This window comes from Cornus florida, unplaced genomic scaffold (assembly GCF_030987335.1).
Source record: "Cornus florida cultivar Cherokee Brave unplaced genomic scaffold, ASM3098733v1 CherokeeBrave_3.0.0_Hap2_Chr01, whole genome shotgun sequence".
NCBI lineage: Eukaryota > Viridiplantae > Streptophyta > Magnoliopsida > Cornales > Cornaceae > Cornus > Cornus florida.
The window spans coordinates 75,744,917-75,759,898 of record NW_026775571.1 but is presented as its reverse complement, the minus strand read 5'-3'; the positions used below and the strand labels follow the sequence as shown (position 1 = coordinate 75,759,898).

The following is a 14,982-nucleotide window of genomic DNA, read 5'->3' as shown; positions in this document are numbered from 1 at the left end:
ATCCAAACTCTAAAAAAATTTAAAAATTTTCTCTTTTCTTTCTTTTCTAATTATTTTCACCTAACCAAACAAAGCCTTATATCTTAGTTTCCTCTTGTGCCCCTGACAGTTATTTCTCCCCTACTCTTCTTCACTTTCTCCTTATTTCTCCCCACTCTTTAGTTTCTCCAAAAACTTCACGCAGAAGTAAATTTCCTTCTATAAATTGGTGTAACGTTAATTTAATTATTTATATTTCAATATATGCATATAAATTAATTTTTTATTTTAATTATTTTGGGTTCCATAATTAATAATGATCGAGATCGAGTGGTATAGTTTTTTAGTTTGATTGGAAAATTAGGGTTACTGTTGGTGTTGTAGGGTATTCGGATTCTTAGTTTGATTGATTTAGATTTTACAATTGATGTGTTCGTTAAAGATACAATTTAGATGTTAATAGAAATAATTATATTATTATTTTTAATAATATATTGTTTTACTCTTTTTTTTTTTTTTTGGTTAAAAATGAATATAAACAATTAGGTATAAGGGTAATTCATCAAACATAATTTTATTTTATTTTAAAATATTTAAATTCCTAAAGTAGTTTTGATAATAGAATTATTTTCTTTTTATTTTTATTCTATCCAATATAGCAAAATAATATTTTCTAAAATTTTTCCTTCTAATCAAATGCATATTGAAAATTTAATTTTTTTTTTTTTTTTTTTCTTTACTTATGCACACCCGAAACTTATTATAATCCAACTTCCTCACTTTTCAAAATAAAAAATTTAGATGATTCAAATCCACGCATAAATAATAAAAAATAAAAATAAAATAAAAAAGTTCTCAAGAACAAATTAAAAAAATGGAGGGGAATTGGGCCCACCAAGGTCATACCACACCGGTACGTTTTGATTGACTGCAATTGAATTGAAGATGAGAGAGAATTGAAGTGTGAGAAATGGAGGAACACGAAGAGCCATCGTCTCCAGGATTCAGTCCAGTACAACTCAAAGAATGCTTAGAGGAGGTGCTCAACTTCACACTCGCGTCTTCAATCGACGAAACCCTACGATTCGATATAGGCCTTTCAAAGGAGTACTGTCCTAACCTCCTCAAGAACGACCCTGCAAACCCCAATTGCAATCACACTGGTACTTGTTTCATCATCAAAATCAAATCTTCACTATCTACATTTCCACAAAACTCATTACCCAACACACACTTCTTCCGTACTCAAGTCACCAGCTATAATGTGTATGTGTGTGTATAATTCGGTTATTAATTTTGTAGAACTTGTGTTGTTGAGTGTTGTTATTTAGAATTGAATGATTGATCAATAGCTTAATTATTTTGTTAAGGTCGTGATTCGTGAAGCTTGTTACGTAACGCAATCCACACATTCATGTGTGAATTCGTGTCTCTAGAGCGGTTAATATTTTGGCGCCATTTAGATTGAGTCCATGTATGTATCAATGCATGTACTGATGGGGTGGGTGGGGACATGGTTTGTAAGATGTGAATTTCTGGGCAGTATGGAGGTCAATTCTGAATTTGAATTTGTTTGTATTGTTGAAATTTGATCTGAATTTGGACAATTAGATTTTTTTAAAAAAAATTATAGTCAACCTAAATTTGGCCTAGCTTCTCTGTAGTTAACTCAATATTGTAATGAATCACTGAAAAAGTACTAAAACAGTCGATATAAAAAATTTGGCCAACCTTTTAATCCAAATTTCATGCCAATCCAATTTGTGATCCAAGCTGAGGTACAAATACATACATGTGTATATATAGATAGATAGATAGATATTATTAGGAAAATTATAAAACCATTGTGCTGGGTTGAATGATATTTGGTGTGTAGTTGATGTGGAATTTTGCTTTACTATGTTATAGAGCTTATCAATTGTAAACACTCAGAAAAGTGCATTGCATTTGTTTGCAAGTGTATATGAATATACAGTTCTCATGCTACTGGTGTGTGGAACTTGTATGCACGTGGAAAGAGGCGAAGCATTATTGATTATTGAATTGTAGTTATGTTGTGGAAATGACTTGTGCTGCACTGGAATGATACTTAGTTATGACAATAGATACTTAGTTATGTTCCTATGCATATATGTTTAAGGAAAGACATTTTTCATTCACACTTGTTACAGATTTTTCTGAAGGAATTCCTCAATATCCTCTATGCAAGCCTCTAGCATCAGCTTTGTACCAGTCTATATCTTCTGGATCTTTCTGCAGGACATATAAAGAAATGGAATTGATCCATGAAGACAGTTCCATGAAGCAGAAAGAAGCGGAATCAATTGGTTCAAGCAAAGGGGTCTGAATTAGTAAATGTAAGTTAAATGTGATGATGTCAATCATTTCCTGTTTTCTTTCTTATTATATTTATTTATGATACATTGGTCTCATTGTTGTTAACATATTGTATGCCCTTCTATCAGGTGTTGAAAGCTATAGACTTTGAACTTCATGTTCAGGAGCCTTTCTTTTCCCAGCTCAAAGGTATTGTGTGTTTGTATTAAGACGTACATGGCGGCCCATAACTGGATTATATATTTTGATACTTAACTGTGGAAGTCCTAATTGCTTTTGAGCTTGATTTCTTGATAAATTGTTTCTATCTGGTGAATGATTATTTATTCATATTAATTTGGCATTGCTTGCAGATGGCCTCAAAACAACTGAAGGTGGACCTGCCAACCTACCCAAGGTAGATGGGTTTAGAGTTTTCATCAAATAAGAGGTTTAGTTTGTGTAACACAAAATTCAACTTGATCACACTTATTTGTTGAATCTTCCATAATAAAAAAGTTTGGGGTTTGTTGAGCCTGTTAACTTTAAGGGGGCTGTTTTAGTCCCGATTCTAAACCCCCACAACATCACTTGTTTGGAAAAATACATACCTTAAGTTACATATAAATCCATGGAGATGCCACTGCATAAGTTTTATTGCAATGACATGCACAAAGGATGGAAATAGTTAAAAGAAAAAAAGAAAGAAATGATGGAGCAGAGGACTCCAAGCTATAAGACGGAAGAAGGGAGTAGTGGAGTCCAACCCATGTAACAGCTCTTACTTAATTTCTGTGAATTAATACACAACTGAAACCCTATTAATCTTGTCAGGTTGAAGGTGTTAAAAAAATAACAATAATCTTCTCAGGGCTCACTAAGACAAGCTTACTTCAGTTTTCTTAAAGAGTTAAAAAATAATGTCCATACAGAAAGAAATACTGTAGGAATTTTTTAGTGTTTCTTGTGTTTTCCTTTTGGTTGAGAAGTGAAAAATATTTTCTGGGGAAGATATGATGGGGTCACAAGATAAAATTAAGTTGAGATTGGACAAGTGAGAATAGTTGCTTTGGATGTGTTTCCTGCCTATTTTTAAAATTATCCTGAAGGATTATGATTCTCTTCCTGCTTATTTAGTGTATCTAGTTCTCCTTTTAGGCTAAATCTGTTTCCACTGGTGTCAAACTAATAGCCTTTTATTTTTGAATTAGTGAATAATAATTAAGATTAATTACGTATTCTTTATTGGGCTTTCCTATTCATTTTTCTCTCTTTAATTTTGCCTTAGTTTGATTATCAATATTGGATCAGGAGCACTGCTTCTCTTCAACAAGTGCTTTGTGCTTCAAGTTCAGGTGATCAGATTTTCTTTCAGTTCATCTTTACTTTCTTCATATGCACTTCTGCACACATAGCTTTAATAGTTTACAGGATGTCATCAGGTATGCTTCGTTTTCTGAGATGTTGGAAGCTGAGAGTCTAACAAAAGTCCTTCCTGGAGTAAAAACCACAGAAGAAGGTAACAGCCTCATATTTTATTAGGAATTCAACTCAGGCTACTTTTTGATGTCGGTACTGATTGTACATGATCCACAATAGGGCTGCAAATGAGCCTAGCTATTCATGAAAAGCCCGGGCTTGGCTTCAGCTTGTTTGATAAACAAGCCGAGCCTGAACAATCCATGTCTCGGCTCGTGAACATGTTCATGAACAAGTTCGATAAAGGTTCGTGAACATGAGTCGTTTATTAGAATTTGTTTGAATATATAGTTATTTCTTCTTTTGAAGAATCTTCAATCTCAAGTTCGAGTTTGAGCTCGAGCTTGACAATGAGCTCAAGATTAAGACAAAAATGAGAGCAAACAAGCTGACCCGAGCTCAACGAGTAATGTTCAAGCTCGATCTCAAGCTCAAGCTCAAAACTCTTGTATGGGCTTGTCTTGAGCTCGAGCAGTCAAAAGCTTGGCTCGGCTCAGTTGCAGCCATAATCCACAGAGTGAGTGCTAGATGCCACCAATTAGCAGATAGTTTACTTCTTAACTGCCATCTCTATGCATATTAGTGGAACTTGCAATAAATGTAAGCATGAATTAGAGATGGTTGAGTGATATTATAGGAATTCTAGCAAAAGGACACTTATAAGTGTAACAATAAAACTCAATTGAAATTATTGAATACAACAAAGGCATTATACCTTCTACTTGGCAGCAACTTGAATCAACTCCTTACCTTTCAAAACAAAAAACAAAAAACTTGAATCAACTCTTACCCCAACGCACCCAAAAAATAAATAAAAATAAAAACACTTGAATTAATTCAATTTTCCTCAACGATGCTTTCAATATCAAACTTTGTTATGAATATTATATAGGGGTGCACTAAAAACCGTTAGAACCGGACAACTGGTAAACTGGACGGTTTGGTTAGTTTTGTGATGGAATGGTTCAAGAACTGTTGATAATGGTTCGGTTCCAGTTTGGGGTCAAAAAGAACTGGATCAAAGTGTGAGTGATAGTTTTATATATTATATAAATAATACAAATGTTTGAGTTTAATGTTTGAGTTTAATTGGTAGAAAATATAACTTACCATACGCCACAAATCATAGGATAATCATATATTTTAAAATTATGGTTTTTCATTTGATTAATTTGAATATATAGACATACATACGTGTGTGTGTGGGTATATATATATATATATATATATAAGAAGGTCCAAAACCGTAGAACCGAACCGAACTAATCCAATTATTTACGGTTTGATTCCACTAGTTCTAACAGTTCCGTTTGGTTCTAATATTTTTGGAACCATTGGGACTGATTTGGTTCTTGTTCATCCCAAAACCGGACCAAACTGAACCGTGTGCACGCCTAACATTCTATGCTTATTTAATTGAGAGAGGAACCTTCTAGTGAAGATGCAAATGTCAAGGTGACAGTACTCAGCTTCAAAAAGCCTTGTCCTCTTTATTTGGGATCTTTCATGAATCTTCTTTTGCCATATTTATTGCTTTATTGAGTTATCGATTGTGGATTGCATGATTTTTTACGTTATTAATTTGATTTTGTTATAATATAAGCATGCATGATTTTTATATGTTATTAATTTAATTTTGTCATAATATTTGCTTAAATTAAAATTGGAAAAATAATTGAATTGTTCTACAAGATCTATTCACTCCCCTCTTAGACTAGATCAGGTCCGGTCCTTAGCAGTTCATATCAATTGAACTATCAGACTCTACTGAACCTTTCTTCTCCTGTCTCATAGCATTACCCTACCACACCACTTTTTCATACTAGTGCAATTATTGGTTTTTGTGGCGCATGATCAAACATTCTTAGTTGATTTTTTCTTATTTTATCTCCAATAGGTCAACTTCCATTATTTCACGAATGCGATCATTTCTAATTTTATCTGTTCTCATCTTTACTACACATTAATCTCAACATCTGCATGATCACATTTTATTAACATATTGTTTCTTAACCATCCAATATTCGTCGACACAAAGCATAGTTGGCTACTGTCTTATAAACCTAACCTTTTAATTTTAGATGTATATGTTAATAACGTATTATGCTAGAAACACTCATTTATTGCAACCTGCGTTAATTAATTTAATAACATCATCTTATATATTTCCCTCTCTATGCACAGTTGAGTCTAATTAATGAAACTATTTTGATATCTCTTTACCATTGATATTCACTATGTTACTACTTGTATTCTTTTGCTAAAGTTACACTCGAAAATGATAATATAAAAAAATATTGGAAAAATTTCAAGCTTATCCCAACATTGGTTCATCTTATGTTTAATTTTCTCATATGGGCAATTCTTGCACTCATTATGTGTACATGATTTTGGGTGCAACCACCATATTAATTTTCCATTGAACTATCAGCGACTTTTAAGATAACTACTTCTAAAAAGAAATAAACTTCCGCTGAACTTTGCTTACAAAAGAGGCAATGGATAAATTGCATCACTAATTACCTCTGCAGGCTGCAATAGACATTATGAAGAGATGGAAGACTATTAATTTTGTATTGAACACTGGTGAATATTATTCAGTTCCTCCCTCATGCCTTTGGAAGTGCTGTTCCATACATCTTATTAGTTCATGGTATGTTCTTCTATGTGGAAAGCATTTAGAGAATGTGTTGAAAGCATTTAAGCATTTAGGGAATATAATAATGAATTTATAAGTTTTTGTAGTTCTTCTTGTATTTATTCCTCAATCCTCATACTAGGGTTGGTGTAGAAGAGGAAGCAGTTGTAATATTCTTCAAGTTCTTCTTAGCACCCAGGAAGGCCTAAACGGACTGATTGCTAACCATTAGTCATACACATTCCACTTAGCAAACCTTTTTGACAAGATACATAAATGTTCTTTTACTTGACCATAACCACCAAAAACAATTCTCTCTCAAAAATGTACTTCTCACTTTAAAAGCAAGAGCTTTATAAGACTTAGCTATAATAAGATCTAAACAAACCAGAATACAATCCTCTCCTTAATTATCATTTAAAATGGCTCTGATAGTCCCAAAAACACCTATGCTTAAAACGTCAATTATCTAAAGACAACCATTCTCAGTCATATCATTTTATTGAATAAAACTCCCAAAACCTTAAAATATATGCAAAAATACCTAAATTTCAAATGGACATTTCTTCTATCCGGAACATCACAAATGATTTTTTCTTTTTTTCCTTAAAAGAAAGTACAGGATTGTGGACCTACGGCTATATTTTTCAAAAACAAATCAGAAGTTACAGACACAGGCCCTCAGGGATATTTGCACTTCTGAAATAACACCATAAAGTGGCCATCACCTGAATCTGGAGAGGGAGAAGATTTAAAATTCTGCATTCAAACCTCTAATTAGGTGTTTTGTGACTTTATTTTATTTTTTTTCATTTTTTATGCATAACATATTGATGACTGTTTGTACAGCCTGATATCAGCCAATATTGTGATAAACCCGGCAGTTACTGGTTTGCTACCTGATAGGCCTTTCTCTGTTTGAAAATTTTCAAATATAATAAGCAGTTATACAATGTGGAATCTGAAAGGATGGTAAACTGTTAAAATGCAGAAACTTTCAGGGAAGCTTATCAAAAAGCAAAAGGCAAAGAGATAGAAGATGATTCAATTTTTTTATCTAAACCTAATGTTAAGAAGAGTGAGAGGAAGAAGTGATAGGATAGAGGACTCTTTTATAAGTTAAACACTAAATGAGTTGTAATGAGCTCTAGTATTTAAGCAAATGAATTCATGAGAATATGTCCTGAGTGCCCCTGGGGTTGATTCACACTCCATGTTCTGAGAAATATTTACCATCCGGAAAGAGGAAAAAACGGAGTCTTTGGCTAAAGAAATGCGTTGAGAAAGGACAGATGTATAGAACCTTTCAACGAGATAGTGCTTTTTCAATCGATCTAGATCTGATAGATCCGATTTTTTTATCTTTTGTCGATGGAGGGTAAGGGTCAATTCTATATTGTAAAGCCCATTTATAATGTCATGCTTTATTTTATTCTTTCTGTTGTTATCACTTGCATTTTAAGTGAAGTTTAGAGAACATGCTTATTTTTTAACATGCTTGGTCAGAAATCATATCCTCTTCTTGTTGCTGCTTCGTGCTAAGTTAATCCTGCTGTCACTTAACTTAAATGAAAGAATTACTGATGACCAGCAGAATCCTGACTTAGTGATTTATAAAACTTGTAGTCCACAAATAATAGACATTCAACCTTTTCAGGTGTGCGGATTTACCGGAAGTTTTACACAGAAGAGAAGGAAAGGTCAAATGGAGTCCTTGCAATTCGTGTTACGAAGGCAGCTGTTCAGCTTTACATTTCTTTGGCTAGCATACTTTTGGTAAGTGTATTTGCAGTTAAGTAACAAAGATGTCTGGACACGGAACATAATACGACACAAATATGCAGAAACAACAGATGCTAGAACAGTAGGATATTGTCAGGCATGAACACAAGAATATAAATATAATTTTTTGTTTATATACATGTATTATATAAGTGACTATAGAATCTTGATTAATTTTCTATTTTTATTATGAGAATTGTATAACGTGAAAGATGAAGTTAAAGAATTATCAGATTATTATATTCTATGTAAGTTGCTGCTCCACTGTTATATTTTATATACCATATGCATTTATATGCACATATTATGGTCAGGTAAGAATCTGCTTTGATTTTTTTGCATGTGCATACAGGGTTCTCTTGTCTTCATTTAATTACCAAACATCTATATTATTTAGAGTAGAGATGTACCTTATAGTACAAGGATCCCTTAGTGGTATGCTAAACTATTTTCATGTTTATCCAGGGATTGAGTTATGAGGGTGTTCAGAGGCTTTTGGGTCTCACTGGTACAGCAGGAACAATTCCAGAGGCGCTTCCTCCACCAAGATCAACTGTGCTTTTGTCATTTTTGTTGCCGCATAATCCAGAGGTATGATGGTGACTTGTAATAATTATCTTATTAGTTATTATCTTTTCATTTTATTTGTAATTAAAATTTTCCTTTTAATTTTTTTTAGTTCTTGATAGTGCAATTTTTCATGTTATTACGAGGGAAAAGGAAAAAAAAAAAACGAAGGAAGAAAATGTTATTATAAGGAAAAAGGAAAACAGAGAGAGAATTGGGGTTGATGATGTTTGGCTTGTATTTAAAAGGATTTATTTGGCTAGGAGGATGAGTAAGCTATTCTGCATTGTCTGCACCTTAGACAAAGCACATACACTGAGGAGGTAGGTCAAACAATTTGATGGGTCTCATGTAGAAGAAATAAAAATCTGGCTTCCAGTGTGTCCTCTGGAATGTAGAGTCGGACATATATTGCAGAAGTCTAGATGGTGTGGATGGTACATTTCATCCAATTGCACTGATGAGTGACATCATTAATGACCTGAAAAACCGTGATCTGTACATTTACAGACTTGTGACTTGATATACATTTACCCAAATGGTGGTGCACTTGTGATCTATTTTTGTATTTTATGAATTCACATTGGGATGTTCTGTTTATCAGAGTGATTGGAAAAACATTTTCTTCTTGGAAGTTAAATTTTTTATTTTTTATATATACAAAGTTTATATGTTTATTTTCTTGAAGTCTTTAGGAGAATGATGATATGTTACTTCTTCTATTACTTAACTATTCTCATTTTCTTGTCTACAGGTTAAAGGTTGCATCTTGACTGATGGAGCTAGGGCCTTAGCTAAGCACATCAACAGGAGCAGTGTTGGATACTAGGGTAGGTTCAGTGGAAGTGGTTCGTTCCTTTTGTTTTGATGTGGCTCTTCAATATAGATACATTGTTTTTATTGCATGTAAACATAATGCTGATCGTTCCCATGCCTCATAACATGCTATGAAGAATATAAGTTTCTTTCCTTAAGGGAAAAAGGTGTGATGCCTTTGCTCATTCTTTTGGGCTGCTGACATACCCTTTATGAGCACCAATTATTAATATAGGCAACTTGATCTCTAGTTTAAGAATTCACAATGAATTACTGTTTTGTTTGGAAAAAGAAATGTTGACAAGAACATATATACTCTCATGAGAGGAACTATGTTGGATGCATATAGGAATGACTATGAGTATTTTTCCCTCTAAACTTGATTGTATAAGCCTAAAACACCTAAGAAAGTCATCATATCATTACGTGGAACAGCTAAGTGAGGATAATTAATTGAATGGTTGCTATCAAATTCCACAGATTTGGGAGCACAACTTTTTAAAGACAATGGCAAATTTAACTTAATAATAGAATCCTCCATTTTGGTTAGAAATCTGTTGCTGATAATATGTCATCACCTTGATTTTAGTGCTTGGGGTTAATATGATGGTGGATTCACCTTTTAAATGCCGAGGTAGTGTGTTTTTAGGATAATGATTAATGACCATTATACATTTTATAAAAAAATACAAAAAAGGTTTTTCTCAGTTAGACTCTTAACACTAGTAAGAATCTTGGTTGATCTTTTGTTGCTTTTTCTTTTTCCTCCACTAGATTCCAATAAAAACAGGCTTGCTGTTGATGTCATTAGTCGCTTAATAGATCATTGTTGCTGGCAAAATATGCATATTGTCCCACCACATGGGGTGGTCTTTGAGATAAGGATTGCTGATGGTTATGGTGCTCGGTGGTCTGAAGACGGAACAAAGGTAGTAATATTCTTTTTGTATACTTTTATATTATAACTAAAACGACGGATGAAAATTTATGTGAAACTTCTACAGGATTGCGGCTAGAGAAAGATAGAATTTTGAATAAGCTCAGCCTGAATCTCAATATTGTCCAGTTAAAAATCAGATCTTGACAACCCAATTTCAAAAGAATTTGCAGATTGTTTTTCTTTGCAGAATTAAGATTTTAGAAAAAGATTAGAATGTTATTGCAATGGCATTTTGGTTCTGATTGTAACTGAAATGAAATTAATAATAATTTGATTTTGTTTTTCAAAATTTCTTTGAATTACTGCCATTTTATATGGTAGAAAATTTGAATATTGAAAGTGACTTAAATCAAGCTGGAATTTGTAATATTTTGAACACGGTCTTGTGAAAATGTTAAACCAGGAAATATTATTTTCTATTCTAAGTTTTTTCTCTTTTTATTTTCTTTTCAATGTTTTTCCTCATTCCCCATGCATATTTGGGTAAAGCACATTATGTTTATTATATGCAACATTCCTTAGGTTGTCTTTGTTTCGTTGTCGAATCTATTCTCATAAAAAAGCATTAATACCAGTAACTTTAGGTGGCAAGAAGTATGTTCATATATTGCTTCAATCGACAGGATATATGTGGTGAAAAAACTTCCTATGGATGTTGAAAAAAGTTTTATCTCCCAGATAACACCGGACAAGACAGTTTTGAAAAGATTCCCTGTAAAACAACATTGGCTGCCATCCGGTGGACTAAAATTAGCTTGTTCAAAGATAACACCTAGCAAACAATAGGAAATTGTTTAAACAGATAACCGATTGAAAAGTAAAGTTTTATGTCAGGATTTGACTTTCTTTGGGAAAAATGGAGCTAATAGTGTTTAATTCTGTCGCTACTAATAGCAAAATTTTGATTTTAGTCATCTATTTATATATCGTTGCAGTTCATTGGATTTCTTGAACCATACATGATGGAAGGCCACTCAAGAGGATGGATGCACTGACTTTACTCCAGGAGAAAGTTACTTTTGGCCCTCTCAACTGTAAAAGTGTGCCTTCAGTAGGAATTGCTCTATTCTCACATTGTCATAACTAGAAGACATTAAGTATAAGCACGAGTCTCAACTCAATTTATTCAGGCTGCATGTATGCTCCTTCCTTTTAAAACTGAAACCAAACATTCAATGTACTGGCAGGATGTCAGTCCTTGACCAATGTACACCATCACGATACTCAGTTCTGTAGTTGTGGTGTCAGAATTATGAACTAATCTCTTGTGATTTATATATATTAATTTTTCTGCTTGAATCATCTCTCATCTTTAAATGCCTTTAATTCTGCAGTGCAACTCCTTTTCTATATTTTCATTGGATTTTATGCCATTTCAGTTTGTATCATTTATCATAGGTTAGTTTCTCTGTGATCAAAGGTAGTGGAAGTGGACTATGAGTACGAGAGCCACAATTTGAAAGATTCTATAAGATGTAGAATTTATCTGTGGTTGTAGCTTAATAGTTACTTCCATGATTAAGTTATAAGATGTGCAGCAACTGTCAAATTTTCAATCTATTCACCACTTAATAGTTACTGCCCAGGTTTTGCTACTCCTTGTCCAGGTTTTGCTACTCCTTGCCCAGGTTTAATGGACTAGTTTGTTTCTAGTCTGCCTTAATGGACTAGTTTGTGTCTAGTTTGGCTCTTTGTGTAAAACTTAAATTTCCTTTCTGGTGAATATGTTTGATTGTGGTTGTTTTGCGTATGTTAATCCCGTCGACTTCTTTGGTCAAAATTTGACAAGTTGGTTTTGTTTCTGTCAAGCTGAATGCTCTCTCCTGTTCCAGTGTAATACTACAGCTTCAGATCACAGTAAAGCACCCATCAACTAGTTTGAATGGAATACATCGGTCGGTACTCACTACTGAACTCGGATGGCTCACTCCCTTGGGCAAACGATCTCCTCAACCTCAATTTTCTTCAATGTATGACACAAGGTAAAGTAGACAGTCACTTTGAGGTTTCTCTTTGACATTTAGTATGCAATTAAAACAGGTGCACTTTCATTTTAACTATGAAAATCACATGTTAGAATGTATTTGGGACCAATGTGCTACTAATATATTCAGTTAGTCACTACATCCACTATCATATAATTTTTGAGAATCTCCGTATCTCACCATTACCAGTGGCCCCATCTTTCACTTCTTGTTACTGCTTCACCACCAATCTACAACACTTGGCATAGATTAGTTTCCAGGGCATGATTTACTTGTACTAGTTTTGCATTTATCGTACTTCAATTATATGAACCAACAATGTTAAAACATCATTTTTTTGGTAAGGAGGCTTTTTTTTTGGTAAGCTGTGTTAGGATAATATTAGTATAAATTTTAATTAGAACTCGAGAACAAAACTAAACAATAAGATTATGACTAATTCCAAAAAATATAAGACTATATAATGACAATCAAAGAATAGTCTCATGAATGTTTCTCTCATGAGCATCACTCGGACTCCAAAAATAAGAGATGTTTTCTTAATATCTTATTCTTGGTTCATGAATGTTTCTCTCCCGACCAATTTAGTTAACTTAAGACAATTGAGACTCGTATCACGGTATCAGGCAAGAATGATGTGAATGCATAACTTAAGATATGGTTTTTTATCATTCGGGCAACACCACCACACCTTCATTCGGGCAACACCACCACATCTTTATTTTTGTATTCTAAACAATGTAGGGGTGGACAAATCAATTAAATAAAACTCTAAAACCGTTTTAAATGGAGCATGTCTCACTGGACAGACCATTTCCATCCCTACCATTGACCAGTAAATGGACCGGTAGACTCGGGTCTCTTTCTAGGGCCTTGCCCATCCAAATCTGTCACTGCTTCTTTAGAAAATGGAAATGATTCGGAAAAGAAAAGTAAGAATGATTTAGACAAGGATTGTAAGAAGTTGAAAGTTTATGGTTTTGAATATTCAAAGGAGGTGAAGAGTGCTATTATTTTAGTGGTGGGGGAGAATTCCAATGGCAAGGAAACAATTCCTTGCTGATGACTATTGCAATGTAGCATGTAGAAGTCATTTTCTTTTTCTATGGGTGTCTAAAGCAGGAGTAGATATTGCGTGCATTTTGCACGTCACGTAATTAGTATATTCATTCAATGATAATGTATCATTTCAAAAAAGTTAGCCCACCTATTTATAAAATTATTGATAACAAGACAATATATTATTTTTGATTGAATAAGTATACTTATAACTGGTGTGCTCGACTTACTCAATATCTATTTCCAAAGCACAGCAGCTCAACTGGCATTGGGACAATGGGTAAGGCCCCCACTGGAGAAAGACTCTTGAGCTAAATAACCTTAAATTGTAAACTAAACAAATTCAAATGATTAAAAAAAAAAAAAAAAACTTAACAAACACAAACTCAAAACATTATAAAATTTAAATTATGCATACTTTATTACTTCTATTACTACAACAGCGTTCTGTTCTTTAATTCATTTGAAATTCTTCATGTTTCTTTAATTCATTTGAAGAAAAAAAAAAAAAAAAAAAATTATCTAGTCTAATTGAAGTTTGTAACCTAAATTTTTGAATCAACTCTATTTTGCAACAACAATGTTAGAACAATATGTTTTTTTTTTGGTAAGCTGTGTTAGGATAATATTAGTATAAATTTAAATTAGAACTCGAGAAGAAAACTAAGCAATAAGATTATGACTAAGTCCAAAAAATAAAAAGACTATATAATGACAATCAAAGAATAGTCTCATGAATGTTTCTCTCATGAGCAACACTGGGACTCCAAAAATAAGAAATATTTTCTTAATATCTTATTTTTGGTTCATGACGACTATTAATCTCATGAATGTCTCTCTCATGAGCATTAATGGACTCTAAAAATAAGGCGATATTTTCTTGATATCTTATTATTGGTTCCTTGTTCAAACCTATCAATCCTAAATTAAATAAGGGTATAAAAGACATTTCACATTTTTAGTGAAGTCAAAATAATAATGACCAAACACTCTGTCGTATATAATTTGTCCAAATCTCAAGGAAGGAGGGTAAGTGTAATTTACCCAAAAAAAATTATCTAATCCAATTGAAGATTGTAACCTAAATTTTTGAATTTACTATATTTTGCAAAACAATATCATAATGACAATCTTTTGGTATGGAGGGTTATTATTATTATTATTATTATTATTTTGGGTAAGGTGTGTTATGATAATATTAGTACAAATTTTAATTAGAACTCGAGAACAAAACTAAGCGATAAGTTTTTGACTGAGTCCCAAAAATAGAAAGATCCTGACAATCAAAGAATAGTCTTGTGGTGTTGTGGCGAAGTTTCACTAGTGATGAGGTTTCTCTCACGAGCACTACTGGGCTATATTTTCTTGATATCTTATTCTTTATTATTGTTCAAACTTATCAGTCCTAATAATAAATCTAT

General features: G+C 33.0%; 1 protein-coding gene across 4 annotated transcripts; it reads left to right on the top strand.

Annotated features, from left to right (window-relative positions):
* The first annotated feature begins 346 nt into the window (after positions 1–346).
* LOC132301680 (uncharacterized) lies at positions 347–11,819 on the top strand. Of its 4 annotated transcripts, none has more exons than XR_009480643.1 (11): positions 348–1,142; positions 2,239–2,336; positions 2,445–2,505; positions 2,670–2,713; positions 3,584–3,650; positions 3,727–3,814; positions 8,070–8,188; positions 8,660–8,785; positions 9,516–9,591; positions 10,352–10,506; positions 11,453–11,819. XR_009480643.1 is itself a non-coding variant. In XM_059798927.1 (10 exons), exons 3-9 carry the CDS (start codon positions 2,473–2,475, stop codon positions 9,588–9,590), a joined length of 552 nt encoding a protein of 183 aa, XP_059654910.1. In that variant the 5' UTR covers positions 347–1,142; positions 2,151–2,336; positions 2,445–2,472; the 3' UTR covers position 9,591; positions 11,453–11,819. The 4 variants fall into 4 exon arrangements, 1 of the variants encoding a protein (XP_059654910.1); XR_009480642.1 differs by having other exon boundaries at positions 2,151–2,336; XR_009480644.1 differs by lacking the exon at positions 3,727–3,814 and having other exon boundaries at positions 347–1,142; positions 2,151–2,336; positions 3,607–3,650.
* The last annotated feature ends 3,163 nt before the right edge of the window (positions 11,820–14,982 follow it).